Below are 24276 nucleotides of genomic sequence, written 5' to 3' on the forward strand. Positions count from 1 at the left end.
TGTCCTGCTGCGATCTTATCCCGTGAGCAGCAGCACACTGAAGGAGGGCAGGGGGCTTTGATCAGCACCCAGCATGTGGCTGATACAGCCGGGTACTCCACAGGGCAAATTGCCATGCTTACAACAGCAATTGATAGAGGTTTCAGAGGGATCCCCTGGGTTACAGACTGATGACACTCCTGTGACTGTCTCAATGGAAATCTGGTTTAATATAATTAACAACAGAGAGCTGGAACCACACAAGGACAAAATAAAATAATAAAAAGAAGGGATTATTTGTACCTAACCTTTCCATTACTTACCCACCAGTGTGATCGATCCCCACACAAAGGTCGTAGACTCAGCTGTGAACAGAAAGGAGAGGCCAAAGTATGCCCGATAGCATGTGGTTTCTTACATTTAGAATTGCAATTCAGTCTCTAATGCCTTTTTTTGCGGAAGAAGGCATCTCTTAACTCCACCTGCATTGTGGAAAATGATGGAAGAGGATCAGTTTTACAATATTGGTCATGTTTCTGTAACTCAGCATCAGTCATCCAAGTTTGGGAATAAATGCAGTGAGATGTGTTTTCACAAGCATGTGGATCCTGTTTCATTTTGTAGAACATCAGTGGCATTTTACCACTCTTTTTCCACAATTATTTTTCTGTTTGGCATTTCTTATTAGGCTAGGTAAAATTAAACAGCATTGAACCTTACCTCTTGAGAACACTCTCAATGGTAGGACATAGGCTTGAAGTGGAGAGCTTGGTACCTATTGATCCTCTAATAATTGTTAAAATAATACCAAGCCATATTCCCTTTTTTTTCTGGTGTTTCAGTTGTGTTTTTTGCTTATGACCTGTTTGGTTTTATATGGATGCCTGTATGTACTTACCCATATAAAGCAAGCTGTCTTCTGTATGGAAATATGTACTTACTGTGAAGGTCTTCTTACATTCTTTAAACCTTATTTCTCTGAAGGCACACGCCAAATGTACGTCTCTCACTGGCCATAGTTAATATGGTCCCTTCCAACCCCTACCATTCTGTGATTCTGTGTGAAAGTTGGATATAAAATAATGTGTTTTTTCTTTTTGTGCTCCTAATGCTGTCTCATTTTTTGAATTGTTTGTTATAGAAGGAAAGTTGATGTTGGAGTTACTAGAAGGAGCACTTTAAGGAGCCTTTAAGGTCTACCAAGGGCAGAAATCCATCTTTCCCTGACAGTAATGCTGCATTGTTCTGTTCGTTTCTGGTTTACATCTAATTCCTGGCTGACAAGTGTCCGTTTTTCATGCTCATTCATTAGTCACCCTTGCATTAGCACTGTCTTGAAGGCGTCTGGTCTACCTCTTATCACATTTCTCAGAAATGATAAAAGATATCCTTAAAGTTTTAACCACCCACCCATCACAGTAAAACCCAGAACAGCAAAGAGATAAAATACATTTGATTAAAAAAAGAATAGGGTCATTCTATGCTCTTTCTTAGAAGCTGACAGGTAGAAAAGGAAGTGAGGAAATGCCATGAATTCCTGTAGAAACTCTTACCTTTAGCAGGCGAAAATGCAACTTCTGAGTGGTTTGTAAGCTAAAAATGCATTAAACATAAAAGGAAGTCATTTAGCAGTGCATCAAAATTAAGATCTAATGCCCCTCTCCCCAAAAAGCATAGCGATTCAGAAATAAAGCTAACAATATGGTGTACACTGAGATTCTGATTTCCCATTATACTATTTCAGTTTTATGCTTGTGGAAATTCTCTCATTTCAATGCAGCTCTGAGTGCAGCCATCTGTCCTTGCCAGAGAGGGCTGTGCAGGAGTATTTCAGGAGTCTTGGAGGAAAGTCTCATCTTAAGTATGCTGTAAATGTGCCGCGATACATGCCACAAGAGCCCCCTCTGAATTTACTAAGACTATGCGTTAGTAAAGAAAATAGAGTCTGGCTCAAGGTGGCAGACCAGAATTTTAATTCTTCTCCTTGGTTTCTTTTTATGAAGACAGCCTTGAAGGGAAGTTAGGGGAGGGGGAAAATGCCCGCTGGGGGTGCAGGCTGTCCCCTGAGCCTGGCGGTGACATCCCCACCTGCAGCTGGGTGAAATACGTGAGAGAGCTGGTGAGAAAAACAAGGTGGACCCTTCAGCATCACTCTCCACCAGGGCTCGCTCCGCTCCAGAAGGGATGTGCTGTGGCAGCAATATTACCTCTATAAGGGGAGGAAGAGTATTGCTAACACAGACAATCAGGGATTATTCTATATTACCGAAATAATAACGGAAAGAAAGGGCAACCGCCTTTCTCTTGTGCCTCTCCCTATTGAAGGTGAGGGTGGAGAAGGCTCTCTCTCAGCGTCGCATTAACAGGGCTGCTGCCAACCCGAGGCTTTAATAATTCACACTGCCTCTTCACAGACAAAGAGGTCCTGACCCAGAATGGATCAAATCTTTTATTGTTTTGCTTTTTCAGGCGTATTTTCTGAAGATTGTTAAAACTTTTCTCTGTTTTTTTTTTTTAAATGGGATGTATTTTATTCGTCTTTTACCATTCTCTGGGAAAATGTATCCCTTCTGTCCTTGCTTGCAGGCAATTGTAACTTATGTGACGCTTTGAAAAAGTGAAAAACGTTATTGGAAATACTCTGCTTGGAAAAGATCCAAAGTCCCTCAGTACATTAGCAAGCTTACCCACTCCCGGTCGGCAGCGTGAAGTTGCCATGATGACTATAATTGTTAAATGGCAAAGGGAGCTGAAGACTGAAGAATTAGAAGGACGTCGTTGTTATCGACAGAAATCATACTGCAAGGGCCATAGGAAAAAAAGCAGTCATTTCAAAGCCCAGTGCTGTCCCAGGAGGGTGTTTCATGACAGTTAGAGCAGGTGACGAAGTTGTTTGTCCTGCCCTCTGCTTCTTCATCACTTAAAAAACCACCTTGTTAACTTTTTTGTTGGTTACAACCAGTGAACCTTATGCTTGGTTGGCTAAAACCTGCCCTGCACAGCTGACATCTGTAGCTATTTGTAGGTGGCATGGCTGTGGCGGGAGGTGGGGGGGTAGTTCTGGTGGGATAAAACTGGGAACATGTGGGAAGGAGCCAACAGAATAGGGTATGAGAGCTCCCAATCTTGTAAATACACAATTATGTACTTTTTCCCCCCCCACACACAAATTAGTATCGTTTGCTCAATAGTATCTAATGGCTCCTTTGAGAACATTACTGTCTATTATGTCAAGGCCCCAACTTAGTGTATTTTTAGTTTGTGGATTATTGACCTGCTGGAATCCAACGGCGCCGTTAAAGCGTCTGCACACAGGAAGGGTCCGTGGGCAGGGGGCAGCCGGGGCAGCCCAGGCCCCGCAGGATTCGTCTCACCTGCCCCAGCCCCACTGCAGTGGTTCCCAGGGAAAAGGGGCTGTTCGTACCTAGCAATTTCAGCTGTTGATAATAAAGAGGTTAAAGTGGTTTTTTTTTTACTGTTATTACACATTTCTAGACTAATGCTGTTTACTTTTGTACGCATTAGAATTTGGGGGTTTTTTCAAAGGCAAGTGCTTTGTGAGAGAGGTGATTATTGTGCGTGTGAGGCTCTGGAGAACTTCAGAGCTCTATTAATGTTTCAGGAAGGTAGGCAGGACAGTAAATCAATGTGTCAAGGCAAAATCTCAGATTATTATCTATCTAATCTGCCTTTACTGTCTTCATTCCTCCATATCTGAACACCTGAAAGCTATTATTAATGTACTGCTTATTACTGTGCTTATATGCTTCTATTACCATTCTCATTTATCCTCAGCCGTGATATTAAAGCATGATACATCTGTTATAATTGTCTGCACCATGCACGTATGTGTACCTGATAGATGCCCTAGGGTATACCTGATGTGGAGGTAATTCTTTTCCTTTGGAAATACCTGTGGGATGAGCAATAATATGATCATATGGGTACTGCTTGCAATATTTGCTAATTTAAAGCAAACTGCATCAGCCTGGCATTATTTGTGCCCAGGATACCTATCAAGCCCACAGAATGTGTGAGGAGCCTGGGCCAAAGGAAGAATGTCACATCCCGAGAAACCCACCAGCTCCTGAAAGAGCTGCTGGTCTCTATGTTTAACATGCAGAAGTACAGCAAGCCAAAACTCAGCGTTGTGCCCTCGGAATGACTCCCACCCACAGGGCGCCTGGAGGGTTTTGGGTTTACTCAAATTAAGCTGTACAACCCAAATGTCCCCTGATTTGCCTCTCGGAGAGAGTGGGATGAAGCTGGTGGGCTTGTGATGCTGGAGCTATGGACAGGCATCGGAGACTGACCTAATCTGGTCAGTTGTCTTGTTGTGGTCGCTCTCACATGAATGAGCCTCACTAGCCTAGAATACCTCCAGTGTGACATCCTTAGAAATTATTACTTCCAGATGTTTGCTTTGCCATAAGTTACCCAGTGTTGTAGGTTAAAGCCCCCTTCATCAACAACTGAGGTTAAAATGGAGGGTTTTGTAGTGAGGTACCTCTGACATTGGCACGTGCTTCCTTTCAGCAGAGGGTAACCCCCAAACAAGCAGACAGTTGGAGGCAATAATGTCTTATATTGCCACAGTAGGAGCTGCCAAAGCTTATCTTTCTGTGCCCTGAACTGTGGCGATAAATGTTGACCCATCAGAGGGGCTCTCAGCATCCCTGCCCTGTGTGCCGGAGGGAGCAGGAATGCCAGAGGTGGGGAGGGACTGGGGTTTGGAGTCACTCCTCTAGTGCCTGCGGTGCAGGGGAGGAACAGAGATGCCTTAGTTTCACTAGGGAAGTGCATGGGTTTGAGGACATTAAAAGTTTGCCATGTAATAAGTTAAAATCAGCATCTCCAGCTATGACAGAGCTTTTCCACAGGACAATTAGATTGACATTTAATTCCAGGTAGTTGAACAACTGACGTTTTCCCAGTGTTGGCTGAGATAGTGGGCTTGTGCTATCCAAAGGCGAGTTTCAGAGCAGCTGATTTTGAAGGCAGACGCCCCGTCCCTTTTCCATCCGTGCGTTTGCCTGCCCCAGATTTTGCCTTGTGGTAGTGCTGATGCCGTTCCTGCTGGGGTCAGCTGTAAATCAGATCTTGGAGGTAATCTAGATGAAAAATAACCCTTTGGATGGTTTATTTGTAAACTGGTTCAATTCAGTGATCCGTTTTCCAGCACAGCTGCAGGTTATGGCTTCAAAATATGAAATACTTGGCTTTTAAATTGTTCCCATATGACTTGTTTCCAATACGACACAAGTATTTGTGCAACCTCGCCTTGAGCTGGCATAGGGAACTTGTCTGACTTCAGAACAAAAAATAAAATAAAAGTAACTTCTTTGCAAGGTTGTTTTTTTTTTTAAAGTCAGGCCAGCTCGCCGATATGGCCTCAGACGTGGCCCTGCGTCCATTTGCAGCAGAAGCTGGCAGCAGGGAGAAATATCCCCAGTTGCTACTGGGGCTGAATGCTCGGTTCTCTGAAACCCCGTCCTCCCTGGCACAGCGGAGAGGGGGCCGGACCATGGCAAGCCAGTGGTGAGGAGGGAACTTCTCAAGTCCATTTTTACTCCCAACGCAAAGATATTACCGAAGCATACAAAAAAGCCGGAGTGCACAGCTGCCTAGGATGATGAAGGGGTCCAACATTTGGAGGTGCATTCAATGCCCTTTCTGCCTGCCACATTTCTGTGGGGCTGTGCCAGGATCCAAGCACAGTTCAGCTCCAGATTACTACTACTACTGCTACTACTACGACTACTACTATTATTGTTATCATTATTATTACTGTTATTATCTACTTAGTGCTACAGGGATAATGATAAAGTGAAGACACATTAGGTAAAGCTGTAAAGTTAATGCTTAGAAACTAACAGTACATCAAATCGCAGCACGAACACTTGCATCCCTGAGTTTAAGGCTTATGTGCTTTAGTTTTACAGGTTTATTTAATTTTCCATAACTTTCTTTAGTACTTCACTGGCATCATTTACCAAACATAAATTGTCTGAAGAAGGGACTTGTTTCACTTTTTGTTCTGTGTCTGAACATGACCTTCCACAGTGAGGCCTTCGATCCTCGCTGGGTTCACATGCTGTACCACAATATAAATAATAAATCCACTATGAAACCTTTGACAGCTTAATGTTGGAATGAAGTGAAAACACATCCCAGTTTTTAAGTGCTTCAATTTACAGGGAGAAAAAATGCTATTTTCTCTGTTTAGAAAGATCCCTCACATTTATGCAGTATGGCAATCAAATGTAATTTATACAACCAGCTCTTAATACTACTAATTCTTTTTCTTCTCCTTCTCCCTCCCCAGATCTCCGGAAAACTTTTGAGCAGGAGCCCTTGGGGAAAGAAGTGTCCCTGGAGCAAGAGGTCCTGCTCCAGTGCCGTCCGCCCGAAGGCATCCCCGTAGCCGAGGTGAGCACCAACAGCAGTGTCCTGGCACTTGGACATCCTGACTAAGGCCTCGTTGGTGGCTAATGGCGCAGTGAGTTAGGGCACGGCGTGATGAATGGGTGGTAACGGAGAGCTGACTGACTGCTGCTGGTAGACAAGATTGATTGGGAACTGATTAATGGCTTTGGATTGTGGTGCCTTGCTGGGCAGAGCTGCGGGCGGTTTGGTTTCAGTTTTTTCTTCCCTTTCAAAAAATCACAGTAATATCTGGCATCCAAAGAATACATAGCTGGCGGAGCATATTAATATCAGCCTACTGTCTTTCCTTTACCTTTTAAAGAAAAAAGCATTTCACTTATTCTGAGAGGCACCTTTCAAGCATAGTATAAAGTTGTTTTAATTTTTAGTTTGATAGATTATAATTCCCTCATGCTTGTGCACATGCTTTCTGTGTGTGCCAGCCGGCCAGCTTGGCATAGGAGGATGTACCGTGGTCCAGTACAGGCTCCCAGGGGAAGCTGCATGACGTGGGAGCAAGTAGGGTATGTGTCTGCCTAATAATCTATCTTCAGGGGCTTAATCTAGTTTTCCTGCCGGCATTTAAGTAAACCCGGAGTGGGTAGCCTGCCCTGCCGCTGGCAGCAGCAAGCCGACCCTTCAGCAAACTCTGTACCCCCCACAGCAGCGAGTGCCCCTGTGAGCAGGAGCTTGCCTAAGTGCAGTGGTGGCTCCAGCTTCAGACTCATTGCTCACGGGAGGGGGGTCTCTGAGTCACAGGGGGGGCCTCTGAAATCCTAAATCCGCTGCGGCTGTTAAGAGAAAAATTGATTGTTAATGACGGTAATTCCCCTATCTGAATTCTCCTCGGTTTTCCTCTGCCACGCACAGAAGAAACAGTTGCCAATTTGCATTAGGGTAAGTTAGGCTGTCATGGCTAAGTAGCAAAGTGGTTGTCACTCAGCGCTGATGACTGATTTCTCAGGAGATGAAGCTTAAAGTGTTACCTCCCAATCTAGCCCAAGTTTAGATTTAATCAGAATTGCAGAAACGTGTCCACAAACATCAGAAGGAATAATTAGCACAGAAGATTTTTCCCATTTTCCTTTTCCGTAGGCTGTTTTCTTTCCCTGTTAAGATCCCCAAAACTGTAAAGAGCATTTAGGTCTGCCAAGCCAGCTTGTTGACAACTGTAATATTAATCAGTTGGTTTTCCTCAGGAATTTAGCAGCCACTTTTTGTTTTCCTTTCTGATGCTTCTTTGCATCAAATCAACTTGCCGTTGTGCCATGACAAGAGTGTTTGCCATGGGATATGTTGTTCTGGAAGTGCAGGGTAGTACTGGGGAACTTCATTACCTTTGCTAGAAACAGAGATTGGTGGTGTTGGGTAGTTTGTTTGAATGCAATGTTACAAGCACCTCTGAAATTTCAGCAGCCAGTCTGGTTATTCCCTCGGAAAGGTCTGTAATGCCCAGTTGGGCGGCTGAGACCCAAACAGCATGATTTAACATCATGCGTGGAAGTGATCTCTGAAAAGATCCTCTGTGAGCCGCTGTCATAATAATTGCGCTTTTTCCTGCCTTCTAGTATCCTGGCTCACTCTGTCAATAGCCGAGATTCATGACTGTACATTAACTGGCTCTGAATCTTATTTGTACCGTGGTCAGGGCAGACACCAATTAACACTTGGCAGGCTCAGAAATCGTATACTCCCCATCTGACATTCAAAAGAACCGTTCTCAATGTTGGTTTTTTTCCTCTCCTGACTTTTGAAGTCAGAAGGAGATCAAACACCCAGATTGGACAGCCGCCTAATACAGCCTCTTTGCAGATTCTTTCCAACACTATTAAAAGAACAAAGACCTGAACACTAATGAATATGAATACCTTAATGTGACACTTTATTACAGCCACTTGCTGAAGCTGGTAAGATAAATTTAAAAAAATGGAAAGATGAAAGGTAACTTGGTGGGTTGAAGGATTACATGATTATTTTAATTTAGAGATGAATAGGTTCTTTGTTTAAGACTTTGTTTATTTGTTCGGAGAAGTTTCTGATGTGATGGTGCAGGTAACTAAGTAAGAGAGAACTTGGGAGAAGGCAGGCAGCAGGCTGAGGCTTTTTTCCATCTTTTTGAAAAGCTGCTTTGATTCTGAGTAGGGTAATGCATATGCTGCAGCTGTGAGCAGCATTTCCAAATGCTTTGGTGAGCGTGTACCCCAGACTCTTCCCACTCTGGGCACTGTGTTTGGTTTTGGTTTTCTTTTCCACCTGTTGCCTTCTAAAGTAGTCACTGGCTTTAACACCAAAACAGAGGAAGAAAAGCTTATGCTGTGAAACTGTACAAAATACACATTCAGTGTAATGTAATGCTGGAATCCAGAGTCCCAGAGTCTTCTCCTTGCTTTTTCTCTTTTATTTTATTCTCCCCCTTCATTTTTTCCCCCCCTGGTATTTCAAAGTGGTGTGAACAGCCACGCTCAGGGATACATTCTGTCCTCTTTTCAGTAGCTGGGGAATTTAGTCTTATAATTCCCAGCCTATTTAATTGCAATTAACTCTGTCAAGCTCTTATGGATCAATGCTAGAGCAGATCTTACTATTATTGAAAAGCTGAGCCACATAGCAGCATACAGCTGCTCCGGAGGGCAAGAAGGAAAGAGACAGAGGTGGGCAGGCAAAGCTTCTAAAGCAGCACTTACCAGTCCCTCAGATCCACTAGGACATGATGAGCACTAGAGTAGGCTCAGATCACAGCCACTGAAAAAAAAGCCCAAGATCCAAATAAAAGAAAGTATGTTAAAATACAGCAGTCTCATGGCCTGAGGTCAAATCCAAGTACATCTTGCTTGTTCACTTGGGACCAAGTAAGGACCAAGGGTTTGCTTGGTCTTTGGGAAAAGCAGATCAGCTTCTCTGCAGCCATATGCTTTTGCCCACCAGCCCTAACCAGCGTCAATGCCAGCTGCACCGTGGCATGCCTCCCCATTCCCAGTTTTATAGTTAATATCAAGCTGAACCTACCTACAGGTTCTGAAACACCTGGAGTACTGTGTGGAGCCCTGGAGTCCTCAGTACAAGAAGGACATGGACCTGTTGGAATGGGTCCAGCGGAGGGCCACGAAGATGATCAGAGGGCTAGAGCTGGATGGGGCTTTGAGCAGCCTGGTCTAGTGGGAGGTGTCCCTGCCCATGGCAGGGGGGTTGGAACTAGGTGATCTTTAAGGTCCCTTCCAACACGAACCATTCTATGATTCCTATAGGTGGCCCAGGCAAGCAGCAGAAGGAGCAGCACAGGTGCTGTCACACTGAGGTTTCCACACATAGCTGAGGGGTGAAGGAGCAAACTCAAATATGAAAAAAGAAAAAAAAAAGGAATGGACATAAAATCAAACAACACCCTGCCCGATGTCCATGCTTCCCTGCCTTCCGCTTTTCCTCAACTGGGAGGAATAGGATAAGGCAGTGGGATAAGCAGTCTGACCTGCCAGAGTTGGCAGGAGCTGGCGGTGCTCTGTGGAGATCAGACAGTTCCCTGGTGTTGTCAGAAACATCTCTTTCAATTCCACTCTCTTCTGTGTGTGCATTTTTTCAAGCCTAACCTGAGAAGGCAGGAAAGGTCCCATTCTCCAACGCTCCAACAGTAATGGCAGAGTTATTAGCAATTAACCCCTTAGCTCATTTAATTTGTTCTTTGAAAGATGCCAGCATCATATTGCACATGATCAAATATAATTAGAGACACCGAATCACATCAAATTAGCTCATTGTGATAGGTTGTAGATCAAAACATCAGTGAGATGTAAGATTGGTTAATATGCCGTAAGCTTCCAGATGAACTTTTGCATTGAAATGTGTAATTTGTGGCACCTTTAACAGGGGGATAGTTGCTTCTTTAATTATAATTGAGGTGTTTCACCAAATAGTTTAATTACAAAACAGGGTACAACATACAGTTTGCTGACCCAGTTGCATTTTAAACTGGACAGGATATTTATCCACATTCATGGTTTTAAATAGAAACTAGAGCAAGGGGAAAAGCATCCCTGAGTCAAGAGGCAGAAAAGGGTGTTTAGCAGAGTCAAGATGACTGGTGACACAGACTTTATCCAGCTGCTCTTGTGCGGGCAAAAGCTGATGGAAGCTGGGGACTTCTCCAAATAGGCAGCATCAGGTGGCTGCTCCATCTAATTGATTATTAATACGACCACTGTTTGCTTTGTTTCATGAGAGCCACTTATGTTTTGCAGCAATTATCCCTTAATTGGGAGTTCATGTGTATGCATTTCCATGCAGGTGTGTGTCACTGAGGCAGTGGTTTATATTCCCAGCAGGAAAGTGGGCTCTAAAAGAGGGGACTAAAGGAGTTTGTGGCCACAAATACTAATTAGCTGGGAAATGATACTGTCCTTTGCAGTGCCTCGCAACATACAGCAGAACTGCCTTTGGCTGTCAATGGGAGGAAGAGCAGGGAGGGGGAGGCAGGTTTGTGTGCAGAAGGAGCACAGCCTACAAAGAATGAGGACCACCCATTCATTTTGCCCTGGAGAGCCATTGGGTAAGGTCTGGCAATGCAGGCCTGTCCTCCTCCAAAAGGATAAATCTCCCTGCAATCGTAAGTGTCCGGTCCCGTATATTTCTCTTCTTTTTTACACACTTTTTACACCTGAGGCTAGTGGTGGATGGTCAGGGCACTCTTTTGAGAAGTGAGAGACGTGGGTTACAACCCCCTGCTTGAGGACAGGGCGTGCATTTGGATCTCGTGCTTCCCTGGGAAATATGCTGACAAATGGCATATTAGGTGGCCTTATTTTACACTTCCTACCAGTTTGTTTCCATCGTGAAGAAACCTGTGTGCATCTCTTCTTGCAAGACCGAGTTTTTTTTAAACCTGATTTTTCTATGGGATCTGGTGTCGTGGGCGGAGTGAATACCCACAGAAATCCCACATCTACCCCTATAGTTTTCCTTTCTAGAGAACTTCTGTTGATGCCGATGTAAGTGAGGGCAGAGTGTGCTCCTAAGTGAATCAAGTTGCTGTATGATTGGCACAGGCAAGGATGATCTGTGGGACTGGAGAATGGTCAGGTTTCTAGTTCCTCCATAAGATACTACAATGAGAGGTTTTCTACAAGAGCAGTGACATGAACCCTGCTAGCTTATCCTCTCTACAGCTTGCTTTTTGCAGCAAAAATGGCTCTGAGATGCTGGTTTAGCTAGCACAAACTCTCTCTCCTCTTCGTGATGTACTCAGAAAGAGCAGCATTTTACCTTACACATATTTTTGAAAGATATGCTGTGTGGGAAACAGCTTTGTGCTGCATTTTTTGATGAGGTAGAAGAGCGTACCTCCCAGCTTTCCCCTTAGAGAAGATAGCTTCTCATCCTGGAGGTACTATTCTGTAAGTCTACAAGATTAGTCCATCAGGTCCTACTTTAACACTAACTGATTCTTGTTCCCTTTAGCCAACAGGCCTCTTAGCACCTGAAGTGCAAGAGTTACCTCTGGCAGGGGCTTGCAGAGCTCCCGGTTCTTACCAGCATCCTCAGTCACCCGGAGACAGCATTTGCCTTGGTCACTTCCTTTGGCAGTAACTTCTTCAGATACTGTGCTCACCTTAGGCGTGAAGAATTATGACGCTCCCGTGTTTTAAATGAGGTGTTTCCAAAATACGGTCTGCGGAACACATGCCAGCTGTCACTCAGAAGTCATCTGGTCAGGTTTTGCTGGATTTTGCTCAGGAATTTCCATGTGCCTGTAGAACTGATGCTTTTCTTTCACTGAAAAGTGTAACCTGGACAAAATCCCGCATATTTTAGAAATGGTAGTAGGAGTTGTCCATACGACAACAGGCACGATGCCAGTTTCAGGGAGAACAGGAAAGGGACCATCCTCAGGGACTGCATCCACCACCCAACATCCTGTTCCTTTATTGAACTAAATGATCTTGAAAAGCGTATAGCTCTGTGCTGTGAAGAAAGAGGCCAACTATCTATCTATCCATCAGTCCAGAGAACCTCAGATGTCACATCGGTAACCCATTTAGAGCTATTTTCAAACAGACCCCTCCCAGTTGCTTTGGGGATCGGGGAGTCCACATGCCCATGTGGTGCTGAAAAGGTCAACCAACACGTGGGACCTCCGTTCTGCACCCTTTTTTCAAGCAGGAAAGGGAGCCCAGCAACTCCTGGTGGCCACACGGCAGCCACTGTGGTTTTTGGTTAATGATGCCGTGATCTGTATTTGAATTTGACACTCTATGAAACAAAGTTCTCCATCTGCTACTACCTGAGCCATGCAGTCCACCTCGGCCTTTGAAGTTTCTTCTGTGAGGTTGCACTTCCCCGTTGTGCATAAAGCAAAGCTGTAATGGGGCCAGAGACATCCAGCAGCTGTATGTACACTCTGTGTAGATTTTAGTACTAAGCAGAAAGCTGGATATATGTGCAATTAAGGAAGTGCTTCCACAGCAGGAACACAAATTCCCCTTATTGGCAGCAGAAGCACAGTAGCAACAACTGAACAAAATGTCATGATGGTTTGCATTTGCTGTCTCATTCTCAATATGTGTTTTGCAGTCTCTCATAGCTGTAGTTTCATCCTCTTTGGAGACCACACTTTTTTCTCTCTCTCCCTTTTTTTTTTTTTTGTTTTTTTTACTCTTAAGCAGGTTCAAAATCTATTTCCAGCAAGTAGTGGGCAGAGGACATCCTCTCCAGTGGGCAGTTGCTGGGATGAAAGTGTATAGTTGAAACCAAATCCAAAAATCAAATAACATTCTTGAAAGAGGCACTCAAGTCTCAAGGTACCTGAAATAGCTGCTGGCTCAATAGCCTGTATGAAAGCTGCTAAAGTTTTCTCAGTCTCACCTGGGTCGCTTGTACTGTGTCCAAATCAGTAGTTAGCTTCACAGACGTTTCATTCTTGCTGGCATGTGTATGTGTGAACTTAGTATAAATGTGGGATGGGATGCCTGTCTGTTGTTACAATTCAGGTGAAGCAGGGGAGCTGTGATTTCCCTGTGGCTGTTGGGGGTGATGTGAGTTCAGCAGGGACTGCGGGAAGGCAAGCGGTGCCATCGTGACTGGTCCATATGGCTGCAGAGAACTCCAGCGGCAACAGCAGCATGGTTGGGAGACCAGATGGAAAGTGATCCTGCCATGTCGGCCAGGCTCGGGGAAGGCAGGGATGCGGTGGTCTTGCCTCCCAGAATCCTAAATCACCTTTTATTGAGGCAAATCTCTCACTCGCATCTTCTTTTTTTCTGGAGAATTGCACTCGGGCACCAGAGGGCTTTGCCTGTGTCTAGGGGAGTGGAAAACTTGCTATTTTCATGCTCTCTGCTCTGAAGATGACTCCAGGACAGGTTGGTGCAGAGGAGGCAATGAGAGACCAGGATCCAGAACTCGCACCTTGCTGACTTTCCTCTTGAGATTGCGAGAGGTGTAAGGAATAACTGATACGATCAGGAGGGAAGGATCTAGATGATCCCTTGTATCCCTTTTCCATTCCTGGGTTTCTTTTGGAGCAGATGTGCTTCTGCTCTACCAGTTTCTAAAACAGTCACGCATACGCAAGTGTGCCAAGAGACTTAAGTGTCGAGTAATGCTGGTAACTTGGTATGGCTAAATTTGTGTCAGCAATTATCTTCCGTAATAGGTTTTCCTGCATATGTAATGGCTTGTGTGATTTATGTTCCCTGTGTTCGTTTAGTCTGCACAGAAGCCTGGTCCGGCTTTGCAAGTCTCGGTCTCTGCGTGTGCTGCCTTATTTCAGGCTGCTGCTGGAAACGTCCTGAGGCAGCTCGGCTCTGGCTGCGGCTCGGAGGTGTAGCTGGGGCAGTGATTGCCGGTTTTCTCTTCTTGCTGATGGTCTCGCTTTTCATGTTGGGTGGCGTGTGGCAGGTTCCCTCTGTTAATTAGAACAAATGTGCCAATTATGTTAATGTATCTCCCGATACCAATCAGCGAATAATTAGAGACAACACATCTGTCTCTCACTGGGGAGCGGGATGACAGAAAAGATGCTAAGAGATACATTGCTCTGAATTCCAGCCGCCTCGGAACGTGCGCTTCCTCAGCCGGTCGCGGGGGCAGCTGAGTCTCGTGGCAGGCTTGCCAGCGCGTTAGCAGCACTGGACGTGTAGATCCAGCACAGCTGGCAGGAGCCCTGTGCCTCACTGCTCTGAAAATTACATCCAGAAGACTAAGGAGCTCTGGCCAAAAACTGACTGACTTCGGGTGTGCTCCACATTCTCAGCATCCGCAGTCGCTGTGAGTCAGGATTTCATTCGGTGCGCTCACACCTTTCTCTTGTTTGTCATTTTGCAAACATAAATACAATATATAACATATGCAACATACAATATATAACAAAAATACCTTCTTGAGTAGAAAACTAAAAAAAAGAAATGGGAATTTCATGCCTGCTTTGTTCTGGGGGCTGGTATGTAAAAAAACACATTTGCATGGTGTTGTAATATTCCATAGCTGTCATCTCCACAAGGGAACACTTACACCATCCTTCATGAAAGTATTGTTGCCAATTAAATGATTTCTGTTATGATAAGGAAAAACTGATGCTCAGGCTTTTTCTATGTATATGCACAACCATCCGTACATTTATCAATAACAGTTGGAGGGATGGGCCTGGTTTAGTTGAATAAATAGATCTAGGTGCCTGTTCAAGAACTGTTGTGACTATAGCCAGTAAATATACATCCTCAATATTTTAGGCAAAAGCAAACATCTACTCTAGAAACATCTTCTCCAGAGAACTGAAAAATGGAGCCATGAGGGCTTGGTTTGGTACGACCCTGAGGACAGGCATCTTGTCCACTTCGAAATGCCCAGGGGTATCCTGCTGGCCCTCTGTCTGCTTGCCCAGAAGGCTGCAGGTTTCTGGCATATAAATGTCCGGTGCCTCATCTGCCAGCCTTGTTGTGAGCACGGCGGTTTCCCCAAGGCACCAGTCACCATTATTCAGGCAACGGAATTAAATTCAGGATAAGTTTCTGCATTGACTGGATTAACAGCCTGCTTCAGCAAGGGGGCTGCGCCTTGGGGAATGACATGGCATCAAAAGAAATCGTTGCTTTTAACTTCTGTAATAACAGTTTGCATACTTGTCATTCATAAATCACACTGTCTTGTTCCGCTTTCTTCTGTTCTCTTTTGCATTTGACACCTGTTCTTTTCCTACTTACGTGACAGAACACCCCTGCTCCCACCTATTCTGGTTACCTCAAAAAAACCCAAATCTGAGGTTTGGAGGTGCTGAGCACTGCGGTCATCCGCACCAGAAAAAAAAGAGGCCATTAGTAACTGAAAATAAGTATCAACAAAAGTCCTTTTTACATGTAGTACTGTGTTTAATTAGTTATCCTTTGTACAAGGACCGAGGGAGGAAACGCATCCACAAGAGAGGTGTGCTCTTTTTTGTGTTGCTCTACCGATGGCTAAGATGTATATGTAAGGAGACTGCTGTCTCTTGTCAAATCCTCCATCGGTTCCCTTCAGAACTGGTGATGTTATCACTTGCTACATGAACAGACTCATGACATCATAAAAACCTGGATGCCAGAAGATGACCAAATCAGATATATTAAAGAAGTATCTTGTAAGAGAGTTGGGGTTTAGACACGTACACACAGTACCGATGTACTGGCAAAACAGATTTTTTTCAGAAAAAAAGACATCCTGTTATTCTGCACACTTGATGTTTTGTTGTTAGAAAATTCTCTGAGCCATTAGGTGAAAAGGATCTTTTTCCTAGGAGATTTGATGAAGAGCCAGAGGCAGTATACTGAATTATACAGAGTATCTCTTTTTTTCTGATATTGGCAACTCCTGTTTTCATATCATCTTCAGTGTTTTTGCAGGGATGAAAGGGAATTTAATGCTCACAGCTTTAATTTTGTCTAATCAACTGAGACCCAGACTGCGGATGTATGTGTGCGTTTTTGTGGAGAGAGGGAGTGTTGCACAGTACTGGAAAAAGTGTGGAGCCCTGCATAGTGCCGAGGGTTGATCACGTATGGGCTTGGATGGGCATACCAGAAACATTTTGGATGAGCCTTAGACCGTGGGATGACCATAATTCTGTCCTCACTGACATCCCAATGTCCTCAGTGTGCAGAGCACAGGAAAAGTACAGGTGATTTGAAGGAGCCACACAGCTGTGGCAGCATGTGTACTATCTCTTAGAGTCCCAATACAGGTCTTTTCATCATCCCAGAAATACATAATGGTGTTAAAACCCAGGAAAGACATATTTTTGTGTGAGAGACGGGTTAAGTGGCAGCATACCACTGGAGGAGAGGTAGGTTCCTGGCTTGTTTTACAGTCTGGGATGCGTGCAGACTTGACCTGTAGCTGTGGAAGGAGCTGAATATTGCCATTGACTGAACAGGAATCTGTCTGTCTTGATTATACCCAGCACCTATTAGGACTGAAGAAAGGAGGAAGAACAATTTTAGTCGACCTGGCAAGGAAAACGAGGCTATCGACTAAGAGTGTGTGTCTTCCGTGGTAAAACATTAATGTTGTAGTGACAGAAACACAGCCTCCAAAGTTTTATTAAGTCTTTTTTTCTTCCTCCCCAGTTCCTTGCAGACACACGTATCCATTTCCACAGCCCTTTTTGCACCACCAGTTTTAAGCTATAAAGTATCGATAGTTGTGAGGCTACCACATACTGCAGTGATCTGCTGTGGGAGAGGAGGATTTAAATCAAGCCTTCCTCAGGAGAGTGGCTTTATATTCGGTGAGGCATACATCTTTGGAAGCCGCTCACACCTGATGCACATCCACCCGAACTGGGGCAGGGGAGCTGGAGCTGCTAAGGATGGGGAGCGGGCAGTGGGCAGCTTGAATCCAAGCCCACATCCACCAGTGCTGGCCTTGCAGCCTTGGACCAGCTCTGTCTGGGAATGAATTGAGCCTTCTGTGTTTAACACCAGGAGAGCCATCAGTTTTCTCCCCATGGCTTGGGACAGTCTGTATGGCTGTCTCAGGCAGGGAGCAGGTTCTCTGTTGGTTTTGGGGTATGTCGACGCTCGGGCAGTTCCTCAGATGTCTTTGGAAAAGTGAGGTCTTGGCAGTTAGCACCTCGCAGGTCCGGCGGGTTGATTGTATTTATGTTTTCCTTCCTTTAATTAAATCCTGGGCACAAGCTGAAGTGATCCAGTGACTTGAAGGCCCGGCTTTGATCCATCCAGGGCCCCAGTTCATGAGCATGCTCGGTTCAAATGAAAACAAGCTAGTGGGTTTGCAGCCAAATTATATTAGGGTGGCTCGCAGCAGTCAGATGGGTTATAGTAGGGTGTTTCTTTAGGAAGGCAATAAAGAGAACATTGTCTAGATTAAAAATCACATATGAAAATATTTTTCTGTGTAACCAAGGAAATTACGCTTTATTAAAATAAAATATAGCTTACATAAAGCAAAGGGAAAAATAAGCATTGATGTGCTTTGTGATTCCCCATTTCCTTGGTAACTGTCTCTATTTTGTTTAATCGCGATTGCAGCAAAACAATAACATGCACGTACATGGAAGTGCATCTGTACTTAAAAAGATTGACGTGTTTGTAATTTGTTGGTGCGACCTACTCCGGTATAGGGCCTCATTGTGTTAGACCTAGGGCAGGTACATGCAAGGTTACTGCCTTATAAACTGCCTAGTTAGACAGGACGTACAAAAGAATGAGTGAGATCTCTGCTGTTGTAGGGTTTCTGATGTTGTAAGGGAATTTTCTGTTTGTAGATACGGTGCTAAGGTATCACCCCTTCCTTATCCCTTGCCTCAGACCCTGAAAGCATAGATCAGCTACTTTTCTCTGTACAATAGCTGGCAGCCTTTGAAAATGCATTGATATTTTCAAGGCAGGGCAGGTGGGAGGGAATGGGACCTGAAGGAGAGGGTAGGCATGGAGGGTGTTCTCCAGTGTTTCTGCGGTGGTGTTCTATTTCAGCTGGCAGCGTGCATCACGTGAGTCCTTTGTGATGTGCCTTCACTCCGAGCCCTTTCTGGGATGAGCAATGTAATCACAGATAGTGTACCCATTGTGGTGTGACCTGGTGCTGACTCACTGCCTCTCCTCTGGCCCTTTGCAACCCAAGGTGGAGTGGCTGAAGAATGAAGAGGTGATTGATCCCATGGAAGACAGGAATTTTTACATCACCATCGATCACAACCTGATCATCAAGCAAGCCCGGCTGTCTGACACGGCCAATTATACTTGTGTCGCCAAAAACATTGTGGCCAAAAGGAAAAGCACCACGGCAACTGTGATTGTCTATGGTAAGTGATGCCTTGTTCTGCTGCATGTGGATGGACGTGCGCTCAAAGCAAGGGATGGGGCAGGAGGGGGATGCAAAATGCCTGTATGCAGCACTTACAATGGTCAGTGTCCAGGCTTGCAGCCATATGCGGGGACTTGCAGCCATGTGCAGGGACTGCAGGCAGTGTTCATTACTGAAAATACTCAGAAGTACAGGTCTGATGGCTTGGCTAATTGGTGACAGACAATGGCGTTAAAAGAGGAACAGGCACCTACACAAACAGCAGGTTGCCTCACTGAAGAGAAGGCGGCCGCTCCCCTTGCCATAGCGTGTGCTGGCTGGAGGCAGCACGGAGCCACGAGGGCAATTCCTCCAGCAGGAACATCCAAGGCATTGTTTCTACCAACGCATTTCACTTTCTTAATGACATTTTTCAGAAAGAAGAGTAAAACCAAAAGGAAGTTTGTGCTTCCAGGTACTGGTAAGAGTGTCAGCTCAGCAGAATCATCCAGCTTCTTCTGTCTCTTTAAATAAGCTTATTTTTGGTGTCTACTACCAAAACATACTCTGGTGCCAGGGGCAAATTAGCAAAGCACTCTGAGGCTGCAGTTCATAGGCACACAACCTAGCTTAAAAATAAACATCAGAGGAATACAAAGCATGGGATAACATCATTCTGTGTCTGCATCCGCAGCCCTGATCTAATATTGAGGTTGGCCGTGCTTTGGCTGGGGAGGGGATGGATGAGATGCCCTCCTGGGGTCTCTTCCAAGCTGTGTTGCGCTGCAGCTCTGCCGCACCAGTCCCAGCCTTTACCCCTGCAAAGTTACTGCTCCAATGCGTCCCAGGCAGGGTATCCACCAGGACAAAACCTGCTCTGACAACGTGCCAGCTGACTGTCCTGGTGTTCCTTACAATCAGCTTAATTATAGGATAGACAAGTAGGAAGAAATCCCTATGATTATCCCTAATATTCATTTCATATTCAGGGTAGCAGTTAGATTTAATTGTAAGCAGTTGCTTCCCTGAAGTTACAATGAAGGCCTTTTAGTTCAGTTTTTATAGAAAACCGACTGAATTGAGTTGATTAGCAGTGCTTGTGATATAGAGGGATGGACCATGCAAGAGCACTGTTTTGTAACTGTGATGAATGCAGAAACATAAAGAGGTAGGCATACTGCGACTCTTCCTCATACATACACAGCATTTTTTTCAACAGTGCAGTCAGGAGACATGTATGTAGGGGACCAGCCATTTCTATGCGTTTTGTTTTCAAAGCTGCTTAAGGGTTGTGTCATATCACAAACTTTTGGGGATTGGTGAATCTGCGCAGTTAGTATGTTATCCATACCCTGGTGATGACATTATTTCATAGAGCAGCACAGCTTCTTCTTCATCCATCCTTCTATCCCAGAAACGGAGGTGTGTGGAAAGAAAGAGTCAGCATGAATATCTTCCCAAAGATACATTTCTTCTTAAAGTCCAAAAATAAAAATGCGTTTAGTGAGACTTCACTCTGAGCAGCTCAAATATCTGTTATGGAAGTGCTGGGACATTCATAACGCACCCGCTGTGTCCACAGAGGGGTGAGTGAAGTTGCCCTGGCGTGCTGAAATCACCTTCTGGAAAGAAAGGGAAAGAAAATTATCAATTCCTAGCCAAAGCACGGGAGTCTCTCAGCATGCATAGATGATGGGCACATCCGAGGATGCACTGGAGTGCAGGTTGCCTCCCTTTGGAAAATGGTCCGGTTTTCAGAGCGCAGGCTTCTGGCTGGTAGAGCTGCTGGTACTCTCTGACCCCGCAGGGATTTTTGGCCATACACACACCACCATGTGCTTAGTGCTGGGTCAGGTCGGTGTTCAGGAGAAGGCAGGTCACCTGCCAGCCGTAATAGTCGTCAAACGGTGTTTTTCATTCAGCGTCAGCATTTCTTCGACTGTTACAATGACTTCTGGCATGCTGTACATTCGGTATGCTGGAGACCTGGGTTTGTGTCTGTTCAGTGTTGCTCCTCATGCTCTTCCCAGCCATCACTTGTGACTGCTGTTGGAGGCAGCAAGACACAGAGCCAGAGGTCCCTCTGGGGGTATCAGGATGATTTGCTTACATGATCATACCCTTTCTCTCTTGCTTTTCAGTGAACGGAGGCTGGTCGACTTGGACTGAGTGGTCAGTGTGTAACAGCCGATGCGGGAGAGGCTTTCAGAAGCGTACGAGGACCTGCACCAATCCTGCCCCGCTCAACGGTGGTGCCTTCTGCGAGGGCCAGAGCGTTCAGAAAATAGCTTGCACCACTCTGTGCCCAGGTTCAGTATGAACAGTACATAGCCCTAGAGAAATAGTTAGTTCATTTCAGGAGAAGACTATTAGTTACAAAAGCCTCCTTCTCTTTATTAATAAATCCAACATTTAAGTGAATGAATATGAAATTATGTTACGTAAGTAGATAAAATAGTGAGCACATTATATCAAGCAGCAGAGGATTCAGACCCACTTTTGCATGCAGCTTTCATTGGTGTCTCAGCCCTGGTAATTCAGGGGATCTGGGGGACATTCAGAGCTTTAAATTGTAGGAGATAAAGGTTGAAAGCACTGGGAAAGGACTGAAATTTGAATATAGAAAGCAACTGTGATGTAAATACATCCAGCTGTCACAGCAAGTGGAGCATCTGGGGTGTGGATGTTAAATTTGAGGCACGTGTTTACCTGACTTCAAATACAAAGACGTTTATACTGAAAAGAGAATTGTATGCACACCATTGAAAGGTATTTAAATGTAAACTTCTGAAAAATACGAAATTGTTTCAAGAGACGCAAGGTAGTTGGCTTTTCTGTGACAAAAGTTCTGCCATCGGTCCTATTGTCCAGAGTTTTCCTACCTCTGCAGTCCCACTCGAATTGATGGCAGTAGGATTGTCTTCAGCCTATGAAGCTTGGCTCTCCGACTCCGGGTCTTAGTTGTGGGTGGAACTTGAATAGCTGAAATTTTATCGCTGGTCGCTATTCCAAGTGACAGACTCCAGGCTTAGGCTGTGTTACTGGAACAATTTCATAGTTTGTTCTTCGGCTGTTCAATTTAGTGCTGTTGAAAATCCTTTGAGGGAGTTTGAAAGGAGCTAAACACATTCCTGATGTGCTCAGGTGAAATAGATTAGTGCCTCTAGATATTTCTTTTCATAGAAAATATTTAACATTAAATGTCTTCCTACTAAAGAAGAATTTCTGTCCAAGTTTAACCGCTGTCTTAAAAAAATGCCAAAAAAAAGAGACAGATTCCTGACTTCTTCATTTTCTTGTACACTTTGAGCACAGATAAACTGCTGACAAGTTTATAAAAAGGGAAGAAAAGAGCAGAAATGGGGCTGGGGCAGAGAGAAAGGAGAGGGAGAGTGAATGTGCATTTACAGGCCAGAAATAGGACTTTAAGAAGAGCAGACTGATGATCCTTCTGCCTTGCTGGGAACGGCCAGTAGCTGCAAGCTGGTTTGTGCCAAGATGTGCATCGCTCTCGCTCGGTCTCACTTTTATGTACCCCCTAACAAGTCATGTCCTTTCCTTGTCTCAGTGGATGGCAAGTGGACATCCTGGAGCAAGTGGTCCACCTGCGGCACGGAGTGTACCCACTGGCGCCGGAGAGAGTGCACAGCCCCGGCGCCAAAGAACGGGGGGAAGGACTGCGAGGGGCTGGTGCTGCAGTCCAAGAACTGCACCGACGGGCTCTGCATGCAGGGTAAGTGCCAGTTCGATGCCTCTGGGGTCTGGGATTTATGTAGCCATAGAAAAACCTGCAATAGCTGCACATCAGCATCAATGACCTAAAGTCACAGAATCGTTTGTAGGATGGAGAAACGGGTTAATCCAGTTCTTGCCAGACTGGACGCCCCTCTCTTCTTCCCCGAAGATCAGTGTAATGCTGTCTGACATTGATGAAGTCGAGCAGTGAAGAATTAAAGTCTCATAATAGAGCCCTCTCCCCTCTGCCATCCCCACCAGACAGCCCTTCTCTCTAATACTGGCTCAGCATTTCTCGGGGTAATCTTGCCAGTGACTCTTACAGCAACGCAAATGAAAACTAGACAGTTTAGGGCAAAGCCAACATTTTCAAAAGAGTAAACTTGGCAAAGGAGATTGGCTTGTGGCTTCGTACTATCAAGAATGGTGGATGTATGTGTTTCTACATATAGTAGTTATCACAGAACGGAAGGGGCTGGAAGGGACCTCTGGGGATCATTTAGTCCAACCCAGAGCAACCCACCCCTGCCAGAGCAGGGTCACCTATGCCCCTTTCTGACTTTGGGGTGCCCTGTAGTAGAAAGAGGTACCCTGTATCTATGCAGTGCCTATGCAAGCTTCATATATAGTTATCAGTATGCTGCAGCCTCATGAAGATCAGCTCTAGCACTGAAGTCTATTCTGCCCGTACCTGTCCTGCCTTTGTGACTAATAAGAGTGAGAAGTAAAGAAAAGCAGGCTTTTAGGGTGATTCTGACATACGCTGACAAACAATTCGTAGTCTGTGAACCCCATTCCTTCTCAAAAATGAGGTCTTCTCTGCTCTGCTAATGCATTGAAACTTCCTTTCACGTTTCGTTAGCACAATAACCTGAGCCAAAATCCTCACATACACCTCTCTCCTGTTCCTTCATTCTGTCTCTCTGCAGTATTTCTCTGTCAAGGCTCAGCTCTCTGTTGTCTGCAGAGTTGTGGCTATAACTATCTGGTATCTATGTGTTCAGATCATAAAAATGCTTTGAGTTCTCTCATGAAAAAGGACTCAGGAATTACTATTCTCTGGGGCAGGTTACTTTTGACTGAAATAGTCAGGATGACGGAAAAGTGACACTGCTAGCTAATACATAGGTCTGCTTCTTGAATAAGTGCCATATAGGTGGCTACTGTGCTGGCAGTGATCTCTGAGCTACCCTATGGCACAGCATGGCCATTTACTCTGAGGTTTCCCAGCTCAAAAAAGTCTTCTTCTGAGTGACTCGCACAAACACTTTCATGACATTAAAAATTATTAGTCAGTGTCAGCAGCCTATAAAGCTGTAATTCCTCAAAACATTGGTTTTTATGGGGAAACCAGAAAGGTGGGATTCAGGGCTCCTCTCTTTTTCTTTTCTAAAGATAGAAAAAAAAAATAAAAATCCATCCACGTCTTACTGTATAACATCTTGGTGACTTTTATAGTGGGGAAAGCTAACGTACCCCTGGCTCCAGCAGTGTGAATAAGTCATTATGGTAAATTGGGAAGAAAAGATACATTTCCCCATACAGAAGAGCTCTTCGCTATCAGATTATATTTAGGCAGGTGTATGTCATCTTTGTGTATGTGCATAAAGAGAGCCATTTAAGCAGAAATCTTGTGGAAAAGTAGATATAATGGTATGGCAGAATAAAAGCCCTGTAGGGATCTCATTTATCTGTTGATGGTATATTGCATTTTATTTGTGAAAGTGGATGCTGAGTACAAAGCAGAGAGAGCCCTTCAGCGGGAGAGAGAGTGAGGCTGTTGTGAATCCTATTCTGCTTCATATATATGTATATAAAAAATGGTAATGAAAAATATACAGTCACATATTGACCTGCTTGGCTCCAGGGGCT

The 24276-nt window shown here is 44.8% G+C and overlaps 1 protein-coding gene across 1 annotated transcript in view; it reads left to right on the forward strand.

Annotated features, from left to right (window-relative positions):
- The window catches only part of UNC5C (unc-5 netrin receptor C), a 265673-nt gene that overhangs the window by 196310 nt on the left and 45087 nt on the right, over window positions 1–24276 (forward strand). The window contains exons 4-7 of the mRNA XM_063335798.1: window positions 6305–6408; window positions 18508–18688; window positions 20811–20978; window positions 22238–22402. Of these exons, the coding sequence (XP_063191868.1) occupies window positions 6305–6408; window positions 18508–18688; window positions 20811–20978; window positions 22238–22402 (618 nt within the window). The remainder of the gene's footprint in view (window positions 1–6304; window positions 6409–18507; window positions 18689–20810; window positions 20979–22237; window positions 22403–24276) is intronic.

The sequence above is a fragment of the Chroicocephalus ridibundus genome, chromosome 5, assembly GCF_963924245.1.
Source record: "Chroicocephalus ridibundus chromosome 5, bChrRid1.1, whole genome shotgun sequence".
NCBI classification, from domain to species: domain Eukaryota; kingdom Metazoa; phylum Chordata; class Aves; order Charadriiformes; family Laridae; genus Chroicocephalus; species Chroicocephalus ridibundus.